This window comes from Solanum pennellii, chromosome 10 (assembly GCF_001406875.1).
Source record: "Solanum pennellii chromosome 10, SPENNV200".
Classification (NCBI taxonomy): Eukaryota; Viridiplantae; Streptophyta; class Magnoliopsida; order Solanales; family Solanaceae; genus Solanum; species Solanum pennellii.
This window is the reverse complement of record NC_028646.1, coordinates 365,132-385,232: the sequence shown is the minus strand read 5'-3', so window position 1 is coordinate 385,232 and position 20,101 is coordinate 365,132. Positions and strand designations below refer to the sequence as shown.

At 29.8% G+C, this 20,101-nt stretch overlaps 3 protein-coding genes and 1 pseudogene across 4 annotated transcripts; 3 read left to right on the top strand and 1 right to left on the bottom strand.

The window, feature by feature from the left end:
• Positions 1-1,465: 1,465 nt before the first annotated feature.
• LOC107001705 (equilibrative nucleotide transporter 3-like) lies at positions 1,466-4,886 on the bottom strand. Of its 2 annotated transcripts, XM_015199670.2 has the most exons (9): positions 4,626-4,883; positions 4,223-4,327; positions 3,318-3,473; positions 3,081-3,224; positions 2,715-2,820; positions 2,405-2,580; positions 2,169-2,329; positions 1,781-2,039; positions 1,466-1,696 (listed from the first exon to the last, which is right to left on the bottom strand). In XM_015199670.2, exons 1-9 carry the CDS (start codon positions 4,671-4,673, stop codon positions 1,586-1,588), a joined length of 1,266 nt encoding a protein of 421 aa, XP_015055156.1. In that variant the 5' UTR covers positions 4,674-4,883; the 3' UTR covers positions 1,466-1,585. The 2 variants fall into 2 exon arrangements, with proteins under 2 accessions (XP_015055156.1, XP_015055155.1); XM_015199669.2 differs by having other exon boundaries at positions 2,169-2,580; positions 4,626-4,886.
• Positions 4,887-9,796: 4,910 nt separating this feature from the next.
• LOC107032601 (G-type lectin S-receptor-like serine/threonine-protein kinase B120) lies at positions 9,797-13,704 on the top strand. The gene is made up of 8 exons (XM_027912211.1): positions 9,797-10,349; positions 10,999-11,729; positions 11,813-11,923; positions 12,009-12,223; positions 12,298-12,508; positions 12,604-12,841; positions 12,934-13,081; positions 13,163-13,704. The coding sequence occupies exons 1-8, from the start codon at positions 9,805-9,807 to the stop codon at positions 13,466-13,468; spliced, it is 2,505 nt and encodes an 834-aa protein (XP_027768012.1). The 5' UTR covers positions 9,797-9,804; the 3' UTR covers positions 13,469-13,704.
• Positions 13,705-15,426: 1,722 nt separating this feature from the next.
• Positions 15,427-16,502, top strand: LOC107001691 (NAD(P)H dehydrogenase (quinone) FQR1-like). The gene is made up of 4 exons (XM_015199649.2): positions 15,427-15,449; positions 15,576-15,669; positions 15,771-16,033; positions 16,119-16,502. The coding sequence occupies exons 1-4, from the start codon at positions 15,427-15,429 to the stop codon at positions 16,351-16,353; spliced, it is 615 nt and encodes a 204-aa protein (XP_015055135.1). The 3' UTR covers positions 16,354-16,502.
• Positions 16,503-16,556: 54 nt separating this feature from the next.
• On the top strand, positions 16,557-19,510 carry LOC107032600 (annotated as a pseudogene).
• The last annotated feature ends 591 nt before the right edge of the window (positions 19,511-20,101 follow it).

Genomic DNA, 20,101 nt, shown 5'->3' with positions numbered 1-20,101 from the left:
GGGGGGGGGGGGGAGGGGGAAGTTGTAATGAACGAAAGATCCCACATTAGTTTTGAAAAAGTCATGGACTTTCTATTGCTTGGGCAAACATCCTCTTTTGATCTATTTTTTTAGAGTTTCTTTCTCAATGTAGTATCAGAGTCCGGTCCTATTCGATATGAACATTCAAATCGAATGAGAGATGAAAATAACTCAGTCTATAAATATATATGCTTGAATATCCAAAAAAAGAAAATCCAAACATAAGAGTGATTAATGAATGAAAGATCTCACATCGATGATAAAAGAGTCCATGGACTTCCCAAGGATAGGAAAAAATGTTAATTCACATATTAAAAGATTAAATTGAATTTCTTCTTCGAACCGCCCAAAGAAAAATCAATTTGGCTTACTATTTTTCAGCGTTGTTTCTTTTTGCTATGACTCTTTCTTTATTTGCTTTTAACACCACTTGAGGAAAAAAAAAATACATTTTCAAGCAAAGAAGAAATTGAATAGAGAAATTAAAAAGTCATATTTTCAAAAAGCTAGGTTATAGTATACCTTTTCTTATTTTTCCAACATGTGGAAATTAATCAATTATGACATCCTTGACTTACCTTAAATAATTCATTTCTTTTTCTTTGGGGTGGGGGTGGGGGTGGGGTGTACGTTTCTTATTTCTAATATAAAGAATGTTAATATGTTTAGTATATGAAGTATCTTGTATTCAAACAGTTTCAAATAACGAATGCATCATGAGGGATAATATACCATATGAAAAATTAAATACAAAATTTATTGATAATCAACTCATAAAATCGTGCAAATATCTAACTTTGTGCGGGTTGATGATAGACTTATATATTTTATTAACTTGATATATTTTAACTTGCTTAATTTAATCAATTTTATAAGAAAACAGGAAAAATTAATTAATTATGTACTCAAACAAAATTATACGAAAACAGGGAAAATTGCATGTAAAACTTAGGATGTCTTTTTTTTTTTCTTTCAAATTGAAATTATGTCATTTAATTATGTTTAACAATTGAGATTATTCTTTCCTTGGAAGCTTTTGCCAACTAAAGACTATCAACTAAAGGCGAAATCGCATTCGACTTGTAATGCAAGGGCCTTACAAGTTTGATGCGATTTCGCCTTTTATATTGTCTTATTTGAATCTTATTTTTTGTTGTCTTTTGAAAATTTTGGTCAAATTTTTTTGACTCTTTTCACTCCGAACTCCTTCCTTATTTCCTCTTCCCTACCCCAATTTTTAATGTCCCAAACCGAAAAAATTTCTAGTTTAAATAATCAAATAGAGATGACCCTAAAAAAAAAAATTAAAATATATATAAAAACAAAATGACCCTAGATATTCTTTTCTCCTAAAAAAAAAACCCTTTAGAGATATGAGCCCAGATATTCTTTTCTCCTAAAAAAAAAAAACTTACATAGGAAATACAGAAGGAGAAGCCAAAAATGATACTGTGAAAATTGAACTCACACCTATTATACTGCAGACTCGTGGAGAGTCGAAAAAGAGATTTTAACATTTTGTATAACGTCGTTAACGATACCTATGTACATATCAATTTGTTTGTTAGAATTTGTCATTACCAATAATCCACAACCAATCCAGTGCAACACCAGAGAATAGTCCAGCAAGTAGGCACAAGACTAGCAAGTTGCCCAATGCATTTTGCTCAGGACCCTGTTGAAACAGAATACAACAAGTTCAAATGTTTCCGTTTTTTTCGATTTATGTAGTGATATATGGAAGTATTATTTCACTAACCTTGTATCCCTGAGGAGCAACTGTGAGGACACACACGGTGAGATAACCGTTAGTGAGTCCAAGGACGGACACGAGCACTATCATCCAGCCTTGATCACCGTATTTTGCAGTGAAGTAGAAACAAGGAATGAACAAGAAACGAGATAGTGTTGCGATCATTAGGCCATTTCGTGATTTCAACTTGATTTTCTCTATCAATGGAATGTATCTTGCTATCAAATCAAACATGTTGTAAACTGCTATCAAGACTAAAGCATACCTGAAACAAACAAATTAAAACCTCGTATATATATGTGATCAAAATCTTTCCTGGAAGCGTTGTTTGTTACAAGAATTGAATGCAGGACATGACAAAATACGCGAGCAGAGAAGAGGAAAGCAAGCTTACCATGAGCCTAATTTGTGTGAACCAGTATTCTCGTATAAGAATCCAGGGAAAATCGACAAAGTCAGGACATAAATCAAGAACAAATCCAATAAGTAATCGATATTCTGAAAGAACAGACGTTTGTTGCTCAGACGCTCCAATTGTTTAGCGTTAGTATCAGCCTGTTCAGTCGACAAAATGTTAATTAAGATCAAGAAGCCAGAAACAAATTTTTTAGTTAACGATAAGTTGCTTACTCTTTCGGTTGCTTCAGTTTGGATGCCTGCTGCAGCTAAGTCTGCTGCAACAGTTTTTGATCCCTCTGCTGCTGCCTTTGTACGGTAGTACTTAACGATTGGTAGCTTAGGAAAGACGAACGCGTATAGAAGAATGCATAGAAATTCAAAGAATGTGGAGATAGCCAGAAACAACACTGCAAAATCAACAAACACAAGATTCTAACTAAGGAAATGACGAATTATAATAAAAAAAAACTACTACATTTTAAGCGCGTTCTCTTTTTTTCTCTCGTTTTGATAACTAACAATGGCATTATAGATCACGTACTAACTCCTTTGCGAAGACCGTTACTAGCCCTTTCAAAAGCTGCTTTAGTCACTAGCCTTAAAGCCGAGGTGAGAGCACCAGACGCAGCCAGACCGGCTAAGTATGACTGAAAAATCATAACAGCAGCAATAAAACATTTTGCAATTGTGATTCAAGCAACAAAATATCCAGTGTAATCCCACAAGTAGAGTCTCGAGAGGTTAGAGCGTATGCAGACCTTACCCCTACATTAGGAGGTAGAGAGGTTGTTTCTGATACACCCTCGGCTAAAGGAAAAACACATCAAAGCAACTACTAATGAAACAAAACTACAACAAAATAGTGCGATAATTGAAGAACAAGAATTATTAGAAGAGACAATCTTACTTGGATGAATTCAGGGCACATGAAGGATAAATCTCCAACCATTCCACCTTCAACAAAAGCATCAGCAACTCCAAAAGCCGCGACTATAGCACATATACCAATGTAATTTCCAAGACCGCCAGCTCCTGACGTGGCCAAATCCAACTAGCAAGACATGAAGGAAAACTCAAGTCGGGATAAACCAAAACATGATTAAAGAAAGCAAATGGAATGACAGAGTAGTTTATCAGAACATACCACTAGGAGCGCGAATGTGCTTAAGAAGAAAAGAGTAAATCCAGTTAGGTTACGCTTTCTTGTATTGATACTTGCCTCATTATATACAAGAATAACCATTGTCGCGAGTGCAAACGGCTGATAAACGAGGGTAAGCACCCTTGAAGGATGGTATTTCTTCATTGTACATGACAAAATAAAACCAGTTATAAGCAGATATACTAATTAGTTAACAATGAATTCAACTTAACTACAATTATAATGTAAAAATAACAATCATAAAGCATTGAGCTAATGGTTAAAAATATACTTGAACTATCACTTATTCATGAGTTTCATACTCTAACTATCAGTTGTTTCCTTATCCTACCTGAACTATCGACATCTATGCATTAAAACACACCTCAACTATCAAATGTTCTCTTTTCCTACAACTATCACCATCGTTCAGGTAGGAAAAATGAACAATAGATAGTTGAAGTGTGTTTTTCAATACATAAATGCTAATAGTTCACATAGCAAAAAAGGAACCATCTAATAGTTGGTATGAGATACTCAGGAAAAAACAATAGTTCAGACAAGTTTTTGACCATTATCACGCAAAAAGGGCTCTAATATTCAATGTTGCTCGAACTCTCCATAATGCTACCAAAACCGCATTGAATCCTCCAAAATACATGAAAGAATCAATATCTATACATAAGCCATGAGTCAGATCTTGTGCCTTTCCACCTAGTCGTATCAAAGATCCAACATACACCTCACAATTTTCTTACTGAGTCCGAGCAACGTAGCTAACATTCCAACTAAAAGTTAATTGACAGAGTAAAATAAACTCTTTTGTCAAACATATTAAAGTCATCATTTTTCTATGTTCTTTAACAAAAAAAAAAAGAAGAGGATAATTAAATTAAAGAGACACTCACAGGAAAAAGTTGATAATAATAATCACCAATTGTTAGCATACTATTCCAAGAAACAAGTGATCCAAGTCCAAGAATCCAACATACCACCATTCCACTATATTTTCCCTGAAAAATTCAGATACACTTCTCTGTCAATTGACAAATATTAACGGCAGAGACGGAGCTAAAATTTTGAATTTATAAATTCTAAATTTCTGAAATTTTAAGCGACAGAGATTTCAGTAAGTCAATTGATTGACGGTCTAAAATTTCACTTTTAATTATGATTCCCTTTCACATTTCTCTTCCCCTAGCCCAATTTTTTTTTTTAAAAATAAACTTAAACATAATAAATATAAAATTTAGGCTAAAACTATTAAGTTCTATCGAATGTATAACAAAGATTAAGAGTTAAAAACATTACCTCTAGCCTGGTTGGAGTTGAAATTATGCTTGAATCATCAATAGTCATGGCTGTTTAATTATGTTAAGAAAGAAATTTGCCAAAACAGAGCACCACACAAAGTATTTTCTTATAAAAATTCTAATTGGAAACTAGGTAATTTCAACTTATGGAATTATTGAATAATGATAGCTGGTAAAAAATAACATAATATTTTGTAATGATAGTATGAACACTTATATCAACAATTATGTTTCTACATTTGGAGGATATTTTCTCAACTATAATGATTAATGATCATGTAAAGTGCATTTATTGAAATTGAGAAAAAATATGGAGTAGGTGGTTCTAAAGGAAAAATCCTTTTGGCCGCGATAATAAAATAACATATTTCATACTATATATTTTATTTTTTAATATATTTTTGTTTTTTAATTTTAAAACTTTTAATTAAAAAATAAAAAGAAAATTATTAAAATAAAAAAATATTATACGACTTTTTAAATTTCTAGACAATTTTTCTCTCTCTATAAAAATAATAATCGAAAGTGAGATGAATTATTTTTGAAAGATGTGAACATTGTGTTGACTTTCTAATTCTTATGTTTTTATTTAATGCAACTTTGTTTGGCAAATTTTTACTCTAACCTTGTTGATTTGATATTTTTTTTTTAAATGGGGTTGTTTTATTAATTTTGAAAATTTATATTATTACTGCTTATGTTATTATTTAGTGATAAAGAGTAATATTAAATGTATTTTTTAATTTTAAAAAATGAATAAATAAAAAATGATTTTGTATTTTTTGTTAAATACGTGATGATTAAAAAAGAATTAATACATTATTATTAGTTTTCCTAATTTGGTTTTTTTATGATTTTGACGGTGATATCGAAACCTTAAAGACGGCAAATGAGGTAGGCTTGGACTATATGGAAACCGACATATTTAATTTTTAATAAAATACGATGCACTTACTATATGTGCGTATTAATGATTAAATGTAAATTAATTTATAGCAAGGTGATATTTTTGGACGCAATGTTGCTAATTTTTTTTAAAATAAATTCAGATTCAAAATATTTAACAATTTTTTTTAATCTATCGATGATTAAATATCTTAATCATTACCGGTCATTTGTGTAAACCTTTTACAAAAGAGAAAATACAAATGTGGTGTCAACTCAGACTTTTTGCCATTATATTGTGTGCTGAAATTTATTGGATATTGATATCCTACACTAGGTAAGATGTGTTTCTATTTATTAAAATTTTTATATAGATTTGAATATGTACTTGTACACATCTAAAATTAGAAATTATTATTATTAATTAAAACTAAATTAGAATTATATTATATATTGAATCATTGTTAAATAAGCAACAAAGACAAAAACCTAAAGACCAACCTAAAATAAAAACAATGCATATAAAAACTTTACAACATAACCAAATGATAGCCCATTTCACCCACAACTGCCATATATTAATTCAATCAATTACGGACTTCTTATGTGATATGTCAAAGGATAGTTCTAACATTATTAACAATTTAAAGTCCAAAAATCGAATCGATCGATAAATCGAATCCAAAAAAATATTATTGGGTTGTTATTATTGCGTAATTGGGTTATTGGGTTTTAAATGGATTTATAAAAAAAAGTTATTGGGTTATTAGTTCGGTATCGGGTTTTACTATTGAGTTATTGGATAAACCGACAACCCAATAAGATAGTAATAATTTACTATTTTACCCTGCCTAATAATTTAATATATAACTAGACACCATAATTATATCAAATTATTAATACTCTATCTACTTCACACTAGACCGCTTTACTAGTTTTTATTGTTTACTAAAAACCTAAAAACTAATGTAAGGTTTCGCAGTTGTAGCTTTTGATTTAGTTTTAATTTTAGTTTTAGTCTTGTTGAACTAGTTGATCTTAGTTTTAGTTTGTAATTGTAGGTTGTAGCATTTGCAAGTTTGTTAAGGTCCGTACTATGTTTTGGCGGTGACATGTAATTATAACCTTCGTACTATATTTAGCTAAGTAAGAAGTCATATAGTATTTTACGGATATTATCTTATTGCGTAAACCAAAAACCGAACCAATAACTATCAAAAACCGATAAATCGAAAACCAATAAATAATATCTTATTGGTTTGTTATCGGGTTAGCTTATTTAAAAACCAAAAATACATAAACCGAACCGATAATACATAAAACCGAACCGAACCGATCGATGCACACCCCTAAATTCCAACTTGTGAATAGTCTTTCTCAAAAAAATTCAAGAAACAAAGAAATTCGAGAATTTAGCTATGTTATAATTTATAACGTTAAACCTTCTAAAAAAATGTACAAACACAATATGCTCTAGAGACGTATTCATATTTTAAATATCTTCACAAATAATATCTATGTCAAATAGTTTCCACGTTTTGAATACATCCATGCGGGTCGATGCGGCCCATGTATCACGTGTATATAGGCCCCTTAAGTTAGGCCTTAACTTACAAGGCAATTTGACATTTGTATGTATATATAATATACATAACATGTGTTGCTTCACTGTTTTGTGAACAATTCATAACCACAAGCATTGTACCAATATCATACTACTCCTATATTCACACAACACACGTTTCATGAGCCTTGTAATTAGGAGTGACAAACGGGAGACTCAAATATTTGATTAACTCGTATTTAATATACACAAAAAGTAGGTTAATTGAATATAATTTTAAGAATAATCAGATGAGAACATAAGCTAAAAATGGAATTAAGATTAGATTTTCAGAAAGTAAGATTTCAATTATTTTTTTGTTGAAATATTAAGACAACAGATAAATTTAATGTACAATTGTAGGACCTTGAAATATAATGTTGTTAAAGTAAATGTAAATGTGTAGCACGTAAATGTAATTTTGAAAAAATTGATAACGTTCCCTTTTTGGACACTAATATTATTTTATATTTGCTCATTTTTACAAAAAAAATAAAATTGTCCCTATTTGACTATATTGTGCTTTACTTTCTTTGGAGAATGAGAAGGATGGCTGTCCTTGATTTATATCAATTTTAGCAAATATCAGACAAAATTAAATAAGTTGTTGTTTCTTTTTCAAAAAGGGTTTGTACGATGTTAAAAATTTAGGCCTTATTATATAATTAGAAACAACTTTAAGAGTTAAATTGTCATGGGTAAGATTATTGAAATAAAGATTAACAAATTAATCATCATGTAATAAATATTAAATCAACTGAACTTTAGATATACGCAATTTAAATAATTTGTAAATTTAATATACTATAAATAATAATATGACTTAAATGATAATCTCGAAATCAACTATTCGTTCGCTTACCCTAATGTCTTCTCCTTTAATATAATAAATTCAAATTTTTGAGATATATTTGTAAACAAATTTCTTGTGAGAAATTATGTGATGCATGCAACAAATCATATAGTCAATCGAGCATAATCTAATGTAAACACAAAAACATAACTTGACATAGAATTTTGTGTAGATTAACATCTTCAGCCAATCAACTTCAAGAAAATAAAATTAAAAAAGTATGAAAATAAAATGTCATTTTCAGAACATAATTAATTTATCAACAGCAAGTCATATGATATTCAATGTGAACTCTAGTGTTTGACTAACAAATTATGTGTAGAAAAAAAGAAACTAAAAACACAATCATTCCAAGTTGCTAATAGATTATTTTGTAAGAATAATTATGAGCAAAAAAAAGAGGAAGATTAAGACTAAAGTTAACGGCGTTTCCACTGATTATAATATCACGTTAAAATACATACAACTATTAGAAAATATATACTAGAAATTAGCCTAAAAACTTTATTTACGAGTTACTAGCTTAATTACAAATTTAATCTATTTTTTAAAATGAAAATCGAATTCATTGAAAACATCGCGATGAGTCTAAAAGTTGAGAAAGATTGAGGTAAATTAAAACATCGTTTAACAATCTGATATATTAAATCTCACCATACTTTAACTCGTCTTCTTTTGGAACTTTTAAATATTGAATCAATAGACTTAAGCTTCTGAATTCGTTTTTCACTAAATATGTAATAATTTTTTTATATCTTAAAATATAAATAAGGTAAAACCTTCTCATTAGTATTTTTATTTAAAGAACATTAAAAAGAAAAGGAATACAATAAATAATTTGAAACAAAAGAAATCTAGCAAATATTTTCTTCCCATAATTCAGAATAACTTCATATCAAATCTTTTATATTTAAATAACTCTTTAATTAATTTTCTATTTTTAAACGAATTTATATCATTAGATAAATAGTCTCTATCTAATAATCATTGTTTGTTTAATGGGAAAGGACAGTAGGAGAAAAAAAAATTTTCAATTATGTGAAAGCATTTTATTTTTATTTTTACGAAAATTGAAATTAAAAACACGTGTTCATCTGCAAGATCGTTTAAAATAGTACTAGTTGATATTAAGGTACATAAAATCTATGTCCCTCTTATTTGACCTGATGACTCATCTTCCATATCAACTTTTTAAAAAAATTACTATATTATATAATCAGATTATTAGATTCATTTTATAAATAGTCGTTCAATTTTAATTTATTGTAATATTAAAGTCAACAAGTTATTTTTTGTACATAGAAAGCCAATTATCTTACAAAAATTAGTTTCTTAGTATCTTCTTGGGATTTTTTTTTATTTCCTAAAAAAATAATTTAGTGACAATATGTGATATTTAAACAACGTAAAATAAAAGACTTCTAGATGCAATAAAATAAAAATCACACAATCTTTTAAAAAAATTCAATTTTCGAATCGCTTTACAAGTAATTACAAGCAAAATTCATTATTAAAAGTGTAAAACCATTAACCTTAAAAAAAAAAAAAGTTGGCAATTAATATCTTAAATCACATGATAAAATATGGTCAATTTCATTTATTTATACCATCTATTTTTAATTTTAAAATAAATTCCAAAAGTGCACTTGTGGGCCATAAGGAAAGTTGGTCATCAATATTTTTCAACTACATATAAAATGTCATTTTATTTTTGTCAAGCCAATCTTTCTCTAGGATTTTTCATTAAATTCACATAGCCTTAGCCTACCAAAATTAGCCATCAAATTTTTCTTTTTCTTTCTATGCTACAATTTTATTTTATTTTTCAATCTTGAAATGGCTAGTTGTATGATTATTTCCAACTGGTACATTTTCTTGTTTAGTGTTTTTTATATGAACTTATTATGTTGTGCTTGTGCATCTAATAAAATTATACAAGGTGAAATTTTAAGAGATGGTGAAATGTTAATTTCTCCAAAAAGGAAATTTATTTTGGGATTTTTTAGTCCAAATGTTACTAATAATCAAAGGTTTGTTGGTATATGGTATGTTGATGGTCCAGAAAATTCATTTGTTTGGGTTGCAAACAGAGATAAACCAATTTTTGATAAAAATGGTGTTTTTACTATTGAGAAAAATGGTAATTTGGTGGTAAAAAATGGTCATGGCGATTTAACGTGGACGAGTAATGTTGAAGCTATTAATAATAATTGTACAGCACTTCTTTCTGATAATGGTAATCTTGTGTTGTTTAATAGCAATAACAAGGTGTTGTGGCAGAGTTTTCAGCATCCTACAGATACATTTTTACCAGAAATGAAATTTTATACAGATGAAGTTTTGAGGTCATGGACTAGTGAAAGTGATCCTTCAACTGGAAGGTACGTTATCTTGTATCGTGTGATTATCTTATCTGAAATGTTTTATTTACTTGATTTTGTTTTCTACATGCCCCCTCACGCGTGGTATGAATCTTTTTTTTTTTTTATATGATGTGTGGTGGTGAGACTTTCTGTCTGATTTGATATCATGTTGCGTTTGTGACATCTCATTTGAGAATGTGCTTTTTTATTTTACTTTAATTTTGTTTTGAACACAACCCCTCACGTGTTTGACTCGTGGAAAATTGAAAGACAGAAGGGTTGAGCCTTCGCTATTGTTGGCTGGATGGATATATAGCTAGTAGTTGTATTGGGTGATAGTGAAATTCAAAACCTAACAAATCTGATTGCGCTGATATGGTAATGTATTTATGACATATGTTTCTTGAATCTTTGATATTGGGTGATAGTGAGACTCGAAACCTAACAACTCTGCTTGCACTGATGATATGGTAATGCATTTGTGACGTGTTATCGAAAAGATTAAGTTGAAAACATGTGTTCCTTTACTTAACTTTGTTTTTAACAACGATCTCTCACGTGCTTCTTGAATCTTTGATATTGAGTGTCTGCTCGGATACAATGTTGCATTTGTGATATCCTAAAGTCTAAGAGCATGTTTTTATTTACTTAATTACGTTTCCAACAGGTACTCATTAGGAGTAACTTCTCACGGATCACCACAAATTGTGATCTGGGATGGAGCAAACAAACGTTGGCGGAGTGGATACTGGGATGGACGCATATTCACAGGTGTTATCGATATGAAGCCCGAGTTTCTACATGGTTTCAAGCTTAACAATGAAGGAGACAATCTATACTTCACTTACACTGTATCAAATACTTCTGATTTGGTGAGGTTCCATATTAGTCCAACGGGATACGAGGTGGAGCAGAGGTGGGATAAAGATAACAACAAGTGGAGTATAGTACAGTCTCATCCATCGGGTGATTGTGACTTGTATAACTTATGTGGGAATTTCGCGATATGTGATGTCACATATTTTGAAAAATGCATTTGTTTAGCTGGATTTGTACCGAAAGATTTGGGGCAGTGGAATGCGGGGAACTGGTCAGAAGGGTGTGTTAGGAGGAAAGAAGTGGAATGCAGAGGAAATAACAGTGTCTTGAAGAGTGGTAGTGAAAAGAAGGACAGATTCAATGAGATTGAGAAAATCAAGTTGCCTGATTTTGCTGATACTGCAGATGTACTAAATATCGATGAGTGTCGAAGCATGTGCCTTGAAAATTGTTCATGTACTGCTTATGCTTTTGTTAGCGGAATTGATTGCATGATGTGGAGTGGAGATTTAGTCGATATGCAGCAGTTTCAGGAAGGCGGATACACTCTCTTTGTTCGCCTTGATAGTTCTGAATTTGGTAAAAATGTGTAGTAACTTTTCTGTTGGTATTCATATAATTAATCATCTTAGATGTTCTTATTATAAACTTTGTTGAAACAGATGGAAGCAACAGGGCAGTTAAAATTGTGGTAATATCTGTTATGGTAGCCGGGGCTTTTCTTGTTTGTATGGTAGTTTTTCTACTATGCAGGCACAAAGCCAAAACGCGAGGTAAGATTTCAGAAAAGGTGGTGTTTTACGATAGTTATTTGTTGTTGTACAATATACCTATAGATCTTCAATGTCCTATTTTCAGCGTCCAATAGGATCAACCAAATGGAGACAGTCGATCCAACTAGGAGCGGAGAGTTTTCTATGGACACATCAGTAGCAGGAGACATGACTATTGAAGGGCATCAAGGAAGTGGTTCAGAACTTATATTCTTCAGTTTCAGCGGTGTAGCAGCAGCTACCGATAACTTTTCTAACAAAAACAAGCTAGGACAAGGTGGATTTGGCCCTGTCTACAAGGTTGGTTTCCATCCAATTGACTAGAGAAGTATGACGTTATTGTGTTAAACTAACGTAGATGTTTGTTTATTTAGGGAAAACTACTATGTGGCGTAGAAATTGCAGTGAAGAGACTTTCAAGAAAATCAGGACAAGGTGTGGAGGAATTCAAGAATGAGATCAGACTAATCGCCAAATTACAACATAGAAATCTTGTTAGACTTTTGGGATGCTGCATTGAAGGAGAAGAAAAGATGCTTCTTTACGAGTACATGGCTAACGGAAGCTTAGATTCATTTCTATTTGGTTAGTACTTTGGATATGCTGCTAACCATAACGTCATCTCATCGATAGAGAGATCTATCTACTTACAATTATTTTGGTTTATAAATTTTTGACAGATACTGTTAAGCAAGTTCAATTAGACTGGAGGAAACGCTTCAACATTATTGAAGGGATTGCACGAGGGCTATTGTATCTCCATAGAGATTCGCGACTCAGAATAATCCATAGGGATTTAAAGGCTAGTAACATTTTGCTAGATGAAGAGATGAACCCGAAAATTTCAGATTTTGGTATGGCTAGAATATTTGGTGGAAATGAAAATGAAGCAAATACAATTAGAGTAGTTGGGACATAGTGAGTATATATCATTTGATTTTTATACCTTTAAAGAGTACATTTAACTTTCTCAAAGATTAACTAACTCCATCTACGCGTACTTAAATCAGCGGATATATGGCTCCTGAATATGCAATGGAAGGCTTGTTCTCCGGAAAATCTGATGTTTATAGCTTTGGTGTACTATTGCTGGAGATCATCTGTGGACGGAGGAACACAAGCTTTCGTTCAGATGAACACTCCGGCATTATTGGTTATGTAAGTCCAAAAACTACTTTTCAATATATGAAGATAAACGCTTTATGTCTTTTAACAGCAATTCTACGTTTTTCCTTTTAGGCATGGCAGAAGTGGGATGAAGGTACGCCAATGGACTTAATAGACCGTTCTATTTGGGACGAGTGTCAACATGATGAAGCATTGAGATGTATACAGTTAGCACTAATTTGTGTACAAGACATGGCAGTTCACAGACCGAGCATATCATCCATCGTGTTAATGTTGGAGACGGACAATATACCATTGCCCTTGCCTAGGCAACCTACGTATACATCAATGCGAAAACATGAAGATGCAGAAACATGGAATGAGAAGCAGGATTTTTCTGCAAACGATATCACAATTAGTGTTATAGCTGGTAGATGATATCTACTATTTTGCTGAAATGTTATTGATTTTAGGTGTGTTCGGTATGAAAATCGGAATATCTTTTGAACAATCGAACATGAGAAAAGTTGATACTGAACACACCTTTTGTGTTATTCAGTTATAGACTTAGCAGACATGTGTATAATACAATATAGCTCAAGGTTTTCTGAGATTTGATTGTTGTGAATCATAGCTTTCAATCAGAATTATGAATCATAATGCTAGTTATATCATGGTATTAATTGGTCACTTGTGTCAGATCATCAAAAAATGAGTTCGAAACCTATTTGAGCCACAAAGAGATAAAATTGACCAAAATAAGCCACAGTTCTAGCTAGAAAGTAACTAAAATAAACTTGGTGTAGTTTTTTCTTCAGTTTTATCCAAAAATATAAACGACAAATGTTAGACTGTTAACATCTATATTTTAACATTACAAAAAAACTTTTTTTCCACTTTATAAAATGTAACCTTTTCTTACACTTTATAAACAAAAGTTAATTTACCAAAATCTTTTCACTTTCATCCTCTCAAATCAATTTTGTAATGAGAAATATGGTGAAGTTAGGTGGTGTGATAAAGTACTCCTGCATGTATACAAATTTGAATAACTCTTCTCAAATCTAACTTCATATGCATCATTATGACACTTAATTTATGTTAAATGACATGTTGATTTTGATAAGTGACTATATATTTGGTGTTTTATCACATTGCATTAAAAAAGAATATGATTAAGACCTCGAATTCTTTGATTAATCTCTATATATGTTGATAGATATTTAATTAATTCCATTGCATGAGGGCGTTGTATTCATGCATGCAGGTTAATCACAAGAAATTATTATAAACTTATATTTTACTAGAAAGTTAAGGCTATATATTCAATCACTTGTTACATAGTCGTGAATTAATCATTCATATAAATTATGATACTATCAGATTTTATAGCTTATTATGATAACCCTGAGCAAGAGCTTATCAAAATTTGACATTGACGTAAAGAATCTAAAAATTTAACCTGTGACACTAACACTATACTGAGAATTATCTTTAACGGCAATTAATTAATAAAAATAGCTTAATAGTCGCAAAATATGTTTTTAGCGGTAATTAATGTTCCTAAAGCGTAACATTGCATTGCAAATTAATAACTAATGCCGGTAAAGACTTTAACATTCTTTGTTAATTAATGACTATATTTATTTTTGCTAAAAGTTATTTTTGATACAATAATTAAACTATTAGAGTAAATTGAATGTTATGTATTTGGCAAAAACTAAGAAATATATGCTACAATTTGGTCTATTGTGAAGGGCTCTGATGACAATTTATCTATTAAAACCTGATATAGTAAAACATTTTTAAAAAAAAATCCCTTTAAAAGAATCAGCAGGAGAATATTAGATAAGAATGAACCTGTAAAATGAATTAAGAAAAAAAAATTATGGCATATATTTGGTATTTATAATTGGTGTATCATTTTTTTCCCAAAAATAAAAAAGGCAAAATACATCAGTACCAGCTGTTTTACATATTTTTTTATTTATCCTTCTTTTAAATTATTACGTCAATAATGATTTTAGCATGACATCATTAACCTATTTATTATTAAGTAAAAAAAAAATTAATTGCATCCAAAATTTTCAAATAATGTAATTACCTTAATAAATTACAGATAAATCTAAAGACAAAATGCATCAGTACCAGCTGTTTTTACATATTCTTTATTTGCCCTTTTGTTCAAATTATTACGTCAGTGATGATTTTAGAAATGACATCATTAACCTATTTATTATTAAGCAAAAAAAATTAATTGCATTCAAAAATTTTCAAAGGATGTAATTACCTTAATTAATTACAGATAAATCTTGGTCACTATATAAGTAGAGCATGCCATTAGCCCTTTTCATAAAAACATACACACAACAAAAAGAATAATTCAAGATTCTGAAATGGCAATCACATTGTTCATTGTGTATGTATTTATTTTTTTTTAAGTTTTTTTTTTTGAATTTATGAATAATTTGTAGATTTAAATGATTTATTATTCTATTTGTCTACATATTTGATTTAAAAACTAATAAACATTAATTTTTGATAGGTTCTATTCAATGTATGGACATGTCGAGAAATTGGCACGAGAGATGCAGAAAGGGGCTGCATCAATTGAAGGCGTTGAAGTCAAGCTATGGCAGGTACAATTTCTTCTCTCTTTTTTTTACATTTTATTTAACGTGTTATATACTGTCAGTACATATAATTTAATTCAATTTATATATATATATATATGTAACAGGTGGCGGAAACTCTTCCAGCTGAGATTCTTGCCAAGATGGGTGCACCCCCGAAAGGGAATGCACCAATCATTGCACCTGATGACCTTGTTGAAGCTGATGGATTTGCTTTTGGTTTTCCAACAAGATTTGGAATGATGCCTGCTCAATTTAAGGCTTTTTTTGATGCAACTGGTGCAATCTGGAAGAATCAGCAGCTAGCTGGCAAACCAGCTGGTATTTTCTACAGCACAGGTTCTCAGGGTGGTGGTCAAGAAACTACTGCGTCAGTACTTTTTCCTATCTTATACCAAATGAAATAAAATTAAGTTATTTTTTAGTAAATGCTTTTAAATTTATTTTAATTGTAGGTTGACTGCGATTACGCAACTTGTTCACCACGGAATGATTTTTGTTCCAATTGGTTACACATTTGGGGTTGATATGTTCGATATGGAGGATATCAAAGGTGGAAGTCCTTATGGTGCTGGAACATTTGCTGGTGATGGTTCAAAACAGCCTACTGAGGTTGAATTGGAGCAAGCTTATTATCAGGGGCAATACATTGCAACCATCACTAAGAAGCTTAAAGGCTCTTCTGCCTAAATCTTTAGTTAACTACTTGCATTCTATAGTTCCGTTTCTTTATGTTTAGAAAAAAAATACTCTGGTTAAGAGTTAAGTAATTGGTAATACTCTGGTTAAGAGTGAAGTTATTGGTATTGAATAAAGAATGCAAGTTACAAATTGAAATTCGCCATTTTTGTGCTAGAGATAACTAGACTTGCTATGATTATTGAAGTTACATAATGAATCACAATGCATATATGCTTAACAAACAATTTAGTGGGGAGTGACAAAAATATTTATAACTATTTATCTGCATTTCGCGTGATCATTAAAAATTTAACTTAGAAAACAAATATATATCAAATCTCTTTTATCAAAGAAAATATGAATTGTAAGGGAGAATTTAACTTAAATGGATAAGAGGAACTTGATAATCAATGACATAAAATATATAAAGCATTCACTCCAATTATTATTTACAATTTTTTTGACTCATTTTTTTTCCATGTCCTAACTATTCAATTTTTGGATATTGATACCTATTTATCACTCTCCTAATCATCTCAGAATTTGTACATTGATTCTCTTCAACTTCATTTTTTTTATTCTTTAGATATTTTGTCAATAAAATTTTATAAGAAATTTAAATAATAAATAAAAGACATTTACCTCTTAATTAATAGAAAATGATTTAAAATATTCTTAAAATATTGAAATTTAATAAGGTGATAAACTGATATATTCTAATATTATAATTAACTAATATAAGAAAGATTTACAACTTCGAAATTTTAAGTGATTTATTTTGGAACTTCCATAGAACTGCATATTTCCCTTAAAAATAGAGTAGTGTTAGGGTAAATTAGTCAAACTATAATTACTTTACTTAGTATTAATAATATATAAGTAAGACAATTAAAGCACTTTAAAAGAATTGGCAAATATGGCCTACTCCATAACAAAAGAGATACATCAACATGAATTGGCTCAAGTTTTCACGTATATTAATTAGTTGAATTTAATTTTTATACACGTCAGATTACCTATAATTAATCATAGAGTATAAAGGAGTTTGATAGCATCATTATTTTTTAACTTATCATAATAGGTAACTTATTTTACTTTCTAGGTTATTAATCTCATATTTAGGGGACTTGATGTTGCAAAAATCCTTTTAACTATCTTTATATATAAAATTAAACTAAAAAAGCTATAGGTTATTTAAAAAAACAAATTTATAACCTAAAATAAGACAAATTACATGCCACAAATTAGTTTTAAAGCACTAATCACACGAGAAAAAAATAAGAATTTTAACCTAATGAATTTTGAATTTAAAATGACGTATGATTTCAAGTGTTAATAAATTAGGTTCTAAACTTAATATTTATCCATATTTATTAAAATTCTTAATATTAATACGTTGTTATTTTATTGAATTTAATCGAATCTAGATCCTCACTTCTAACTCCGCCTCTACCGAACACAAATTTCTACAAGGTCTCGATTGAATATAAAATGTCTTTCTCATTTTTTAAAATATTGGAGGTCTTTGATCCAAATCTTTCTCTTTTCCTTTGATATATAATATACAAAATCTTTATACTATCACTATCGATCTCTCTATACATATTTTTTTTAAAAAGCAATTTAATCTTCTAATAATGATATCTATGTATACATACATAGGTGCTGGAAAAGTCTTGGTTTAGCTGAAGAATTGAAGCTTTTGAGAGATCAACCATTAAAATGGTATACTTGGCCAATGGCAATGCTTACTGATCCAAAAATGTCATAACAAAGAATTGAGTTAGCAAAATGCATCTCTTTTGTTTATGTCATTGATGATATCTTTGATGTTTATGGGACTATTGAAGACTTAACCCTTTTCACTTAAGCCGTTTATAGATATTTTATTTGAGATAAAAATAATTTGATAGTATAAAACGTCATTATTTTTGTAAAAAAGTTATCGTTATTTTAGGTGGGAATTGAGCGCCATGATGGACCTACCGGAATACATGAGATCACTCTACAAGGCTCTTTATAATACAATTAATTCTATTGGCTATAACATCTACAAAATCTATGGATAAAATCCCACTCAAAATCTACAAAATACGGTATTATTCACATGTTTGTTTTTTTTTTGCATTGATTAGTACTTAGTTTCTAATTTATTCGTATTAATTACTACTAACTAGTCATTTTCAATGTATTCTTCAAAATATTAAATTTATTATATTTAATACTGATATAATAAAATTATCATTTTATTTATTATATTTTAAAAGGTGTACTATCAAGTTAATATTGAACAAGCTAAGTAAAGAAAAACAGAGAGAACATTTATTATTTTATATGACGTATTTATCTGAACAAAAAAAAGAAGAAATATTTTATATATAGATATAAGAGTATAACAAAACGAGAAGTCTAAATTAAGATAAACTTTTATTTATCGACATTGAATATGTTCCACTCTTTTTTGAACTAAAGTATGTCATATAAAAAATAAGAAAAATAAATTATTTTCTCAATACTTTATTCTATATTATTACAAATAATTGTTTTTTTATTTTATTTTAGTGGGCACATTTGTGTAGTGCATTTCTAATAGAAGCAAAATGGTTTGGTTGTGGGGTGGTCTATTCATTTACAAGATATATCACTCATGTCCACTTTCATAGCTATGATTCTTCGTCTTTGGGATGATCTTGGAAGTGCAAAGGTAAAATAAAGTAATTTATGTTTATTTAACTTGTGAAATTCGCCGCTAATTTATTTTAGACAAGTTTTTATAGTTTATCTGTTTTTATTTATGTGACATATTTAGGATGAAAACCAAGAAGGAAAAGATGGTTCATACATAGAATATTACATGAAGGAAAACAAAGATTCTTCCATTGAATTAGCTAGAGAACATGTGATTAAGCTAATTGAAGATGAATGGAAGCAACTCAACAAAGAACACTTTTGTCTAATGAGTCAATCTACAAGATCATTTTCAAAAGCTTCTCTTAATTCTGCAAGAATGGTTTCTCTTATGTATAGTTATGATGATAAGCAATCACTTCCTATCCTTCAAGAATATATTAAGTCTATGTTGGACGGTAATTTATAAGCTATCTTTTTTACGAACTTTCTTCTCGTTCTTGATTACAAAATTGTTATTGAACATTATTGTTGCAACTGTTCATTCCTTAATTTTACAATCATATATAGGTGTCGTCACACAAAAATATACATAGTGTTCCATAAAAAAAGATTGACATACTTTCATATTTTTTAAATTAATTTAATTTTAATATTTTTCCCTGAATGAGGTGATGATCTAATGCACCATTTTGAATGAACTACACACATTACACAATGTTAAAAAAATATCATTTTGATGGATGACGATTCAACATGTGATTTTCTGATGGGATGATATTTCAATTTAATATATATGAGTATAAAACACAAATCACATTAACTTTAGCTAGCTATTCATATTCGAACACAATAATTTCATAAATTATCATTTTTATTTCTTTAGCTATATATAGCGGTACGTTGGGCCAACGGTCACTTATTGCAAATGTGGCCCAATGGGCATATATTTAAACAAAAAAGAAAAAATTACTTACCAGATCGGTGCGCTAGGTACGGAACAGCTTTACTAGAGCCGTCAATATGAGCTACGCCTGTCGGGTTCGTCTGGCCTAATTCGAGATCTAATAAGACTGAACTAATATATTTGGAGCTCATTTCAGAAAAAGACTTTTTAGCCCGGCCTGAA

What these genes read in the sequence shown, in the direction of transcription:
- LOC107001705 (XM_015199669.2), bottom strand. Translation starts at nt 4,673, where the DNA reads ATGACTATTGATGATTCAAGCATAATTTCAACTCCAACCAGGCTAGAG. An exon ending in CGGTCTTCGCAAAGGAGTTA is followed by an intron (nt 2,581 to 2,714) that starts GTACGTGATCTA and finishes TTGATTTTGCAG; the next exon opens with TGTTGTTTCTGGCTATCTCC. An exon ending in TTGCTCCTCAGGGATACAAG is followed by an intron (nt 1,697 to 1,780) that starts GTTAGTGAAATA and finishes CTGTTTCAACAG; the next exon opens with GGTCCTGAGCAAAATGCATT.
- LOC107001691 (XM_015199649.2), top strand. Translation starts at nt 15,427, where the DNA reads ATGGCAATCACATTGTTCATTGT. An exon ending in GCAATCACATTGTTCATTGT is followed by an intron (nt 15,450 to 15,575) that starts GTATGTATTTAT and finishes AATTTTTGATAG; the next exon opens with GTTCTATTCAATGTATGGAC. An exon ending in TTGAAGTCAAGCTATGGCAG is followed by an intron (nt 15,670 to 15,770) that starts GTACAATTTCTT and finishes TATATGTAACAG; the next exon opens with GTGGCGGAAACTCTTCCAGC.
- LOC107032601 (XM_027912211.1), top strand. Translation starts at nt 9,805, where the DNA reads ATGGCTAGTTGTATGATTATTTCCAACTGGTACATTTTCTTGTTTAGT. An exon ending in GCACAAAGCCAAAACGCGAG is followed by an intron (nt 11,924 to 12,008) that starts GTAAGATTTCAG and finishes TCCTATTTTCAG; the next exon opens with CGTCCAATAGGATCAACCAA. An exon ending in GATTTGGCCCTGTCTACAAG is followed by an intron (nt 12,224 to 12,297) that starts GTTGGTTTCCAT and finishes TTGTTTATTTAG; the next exon opens with GGAAAACTACTATGTGGCGT.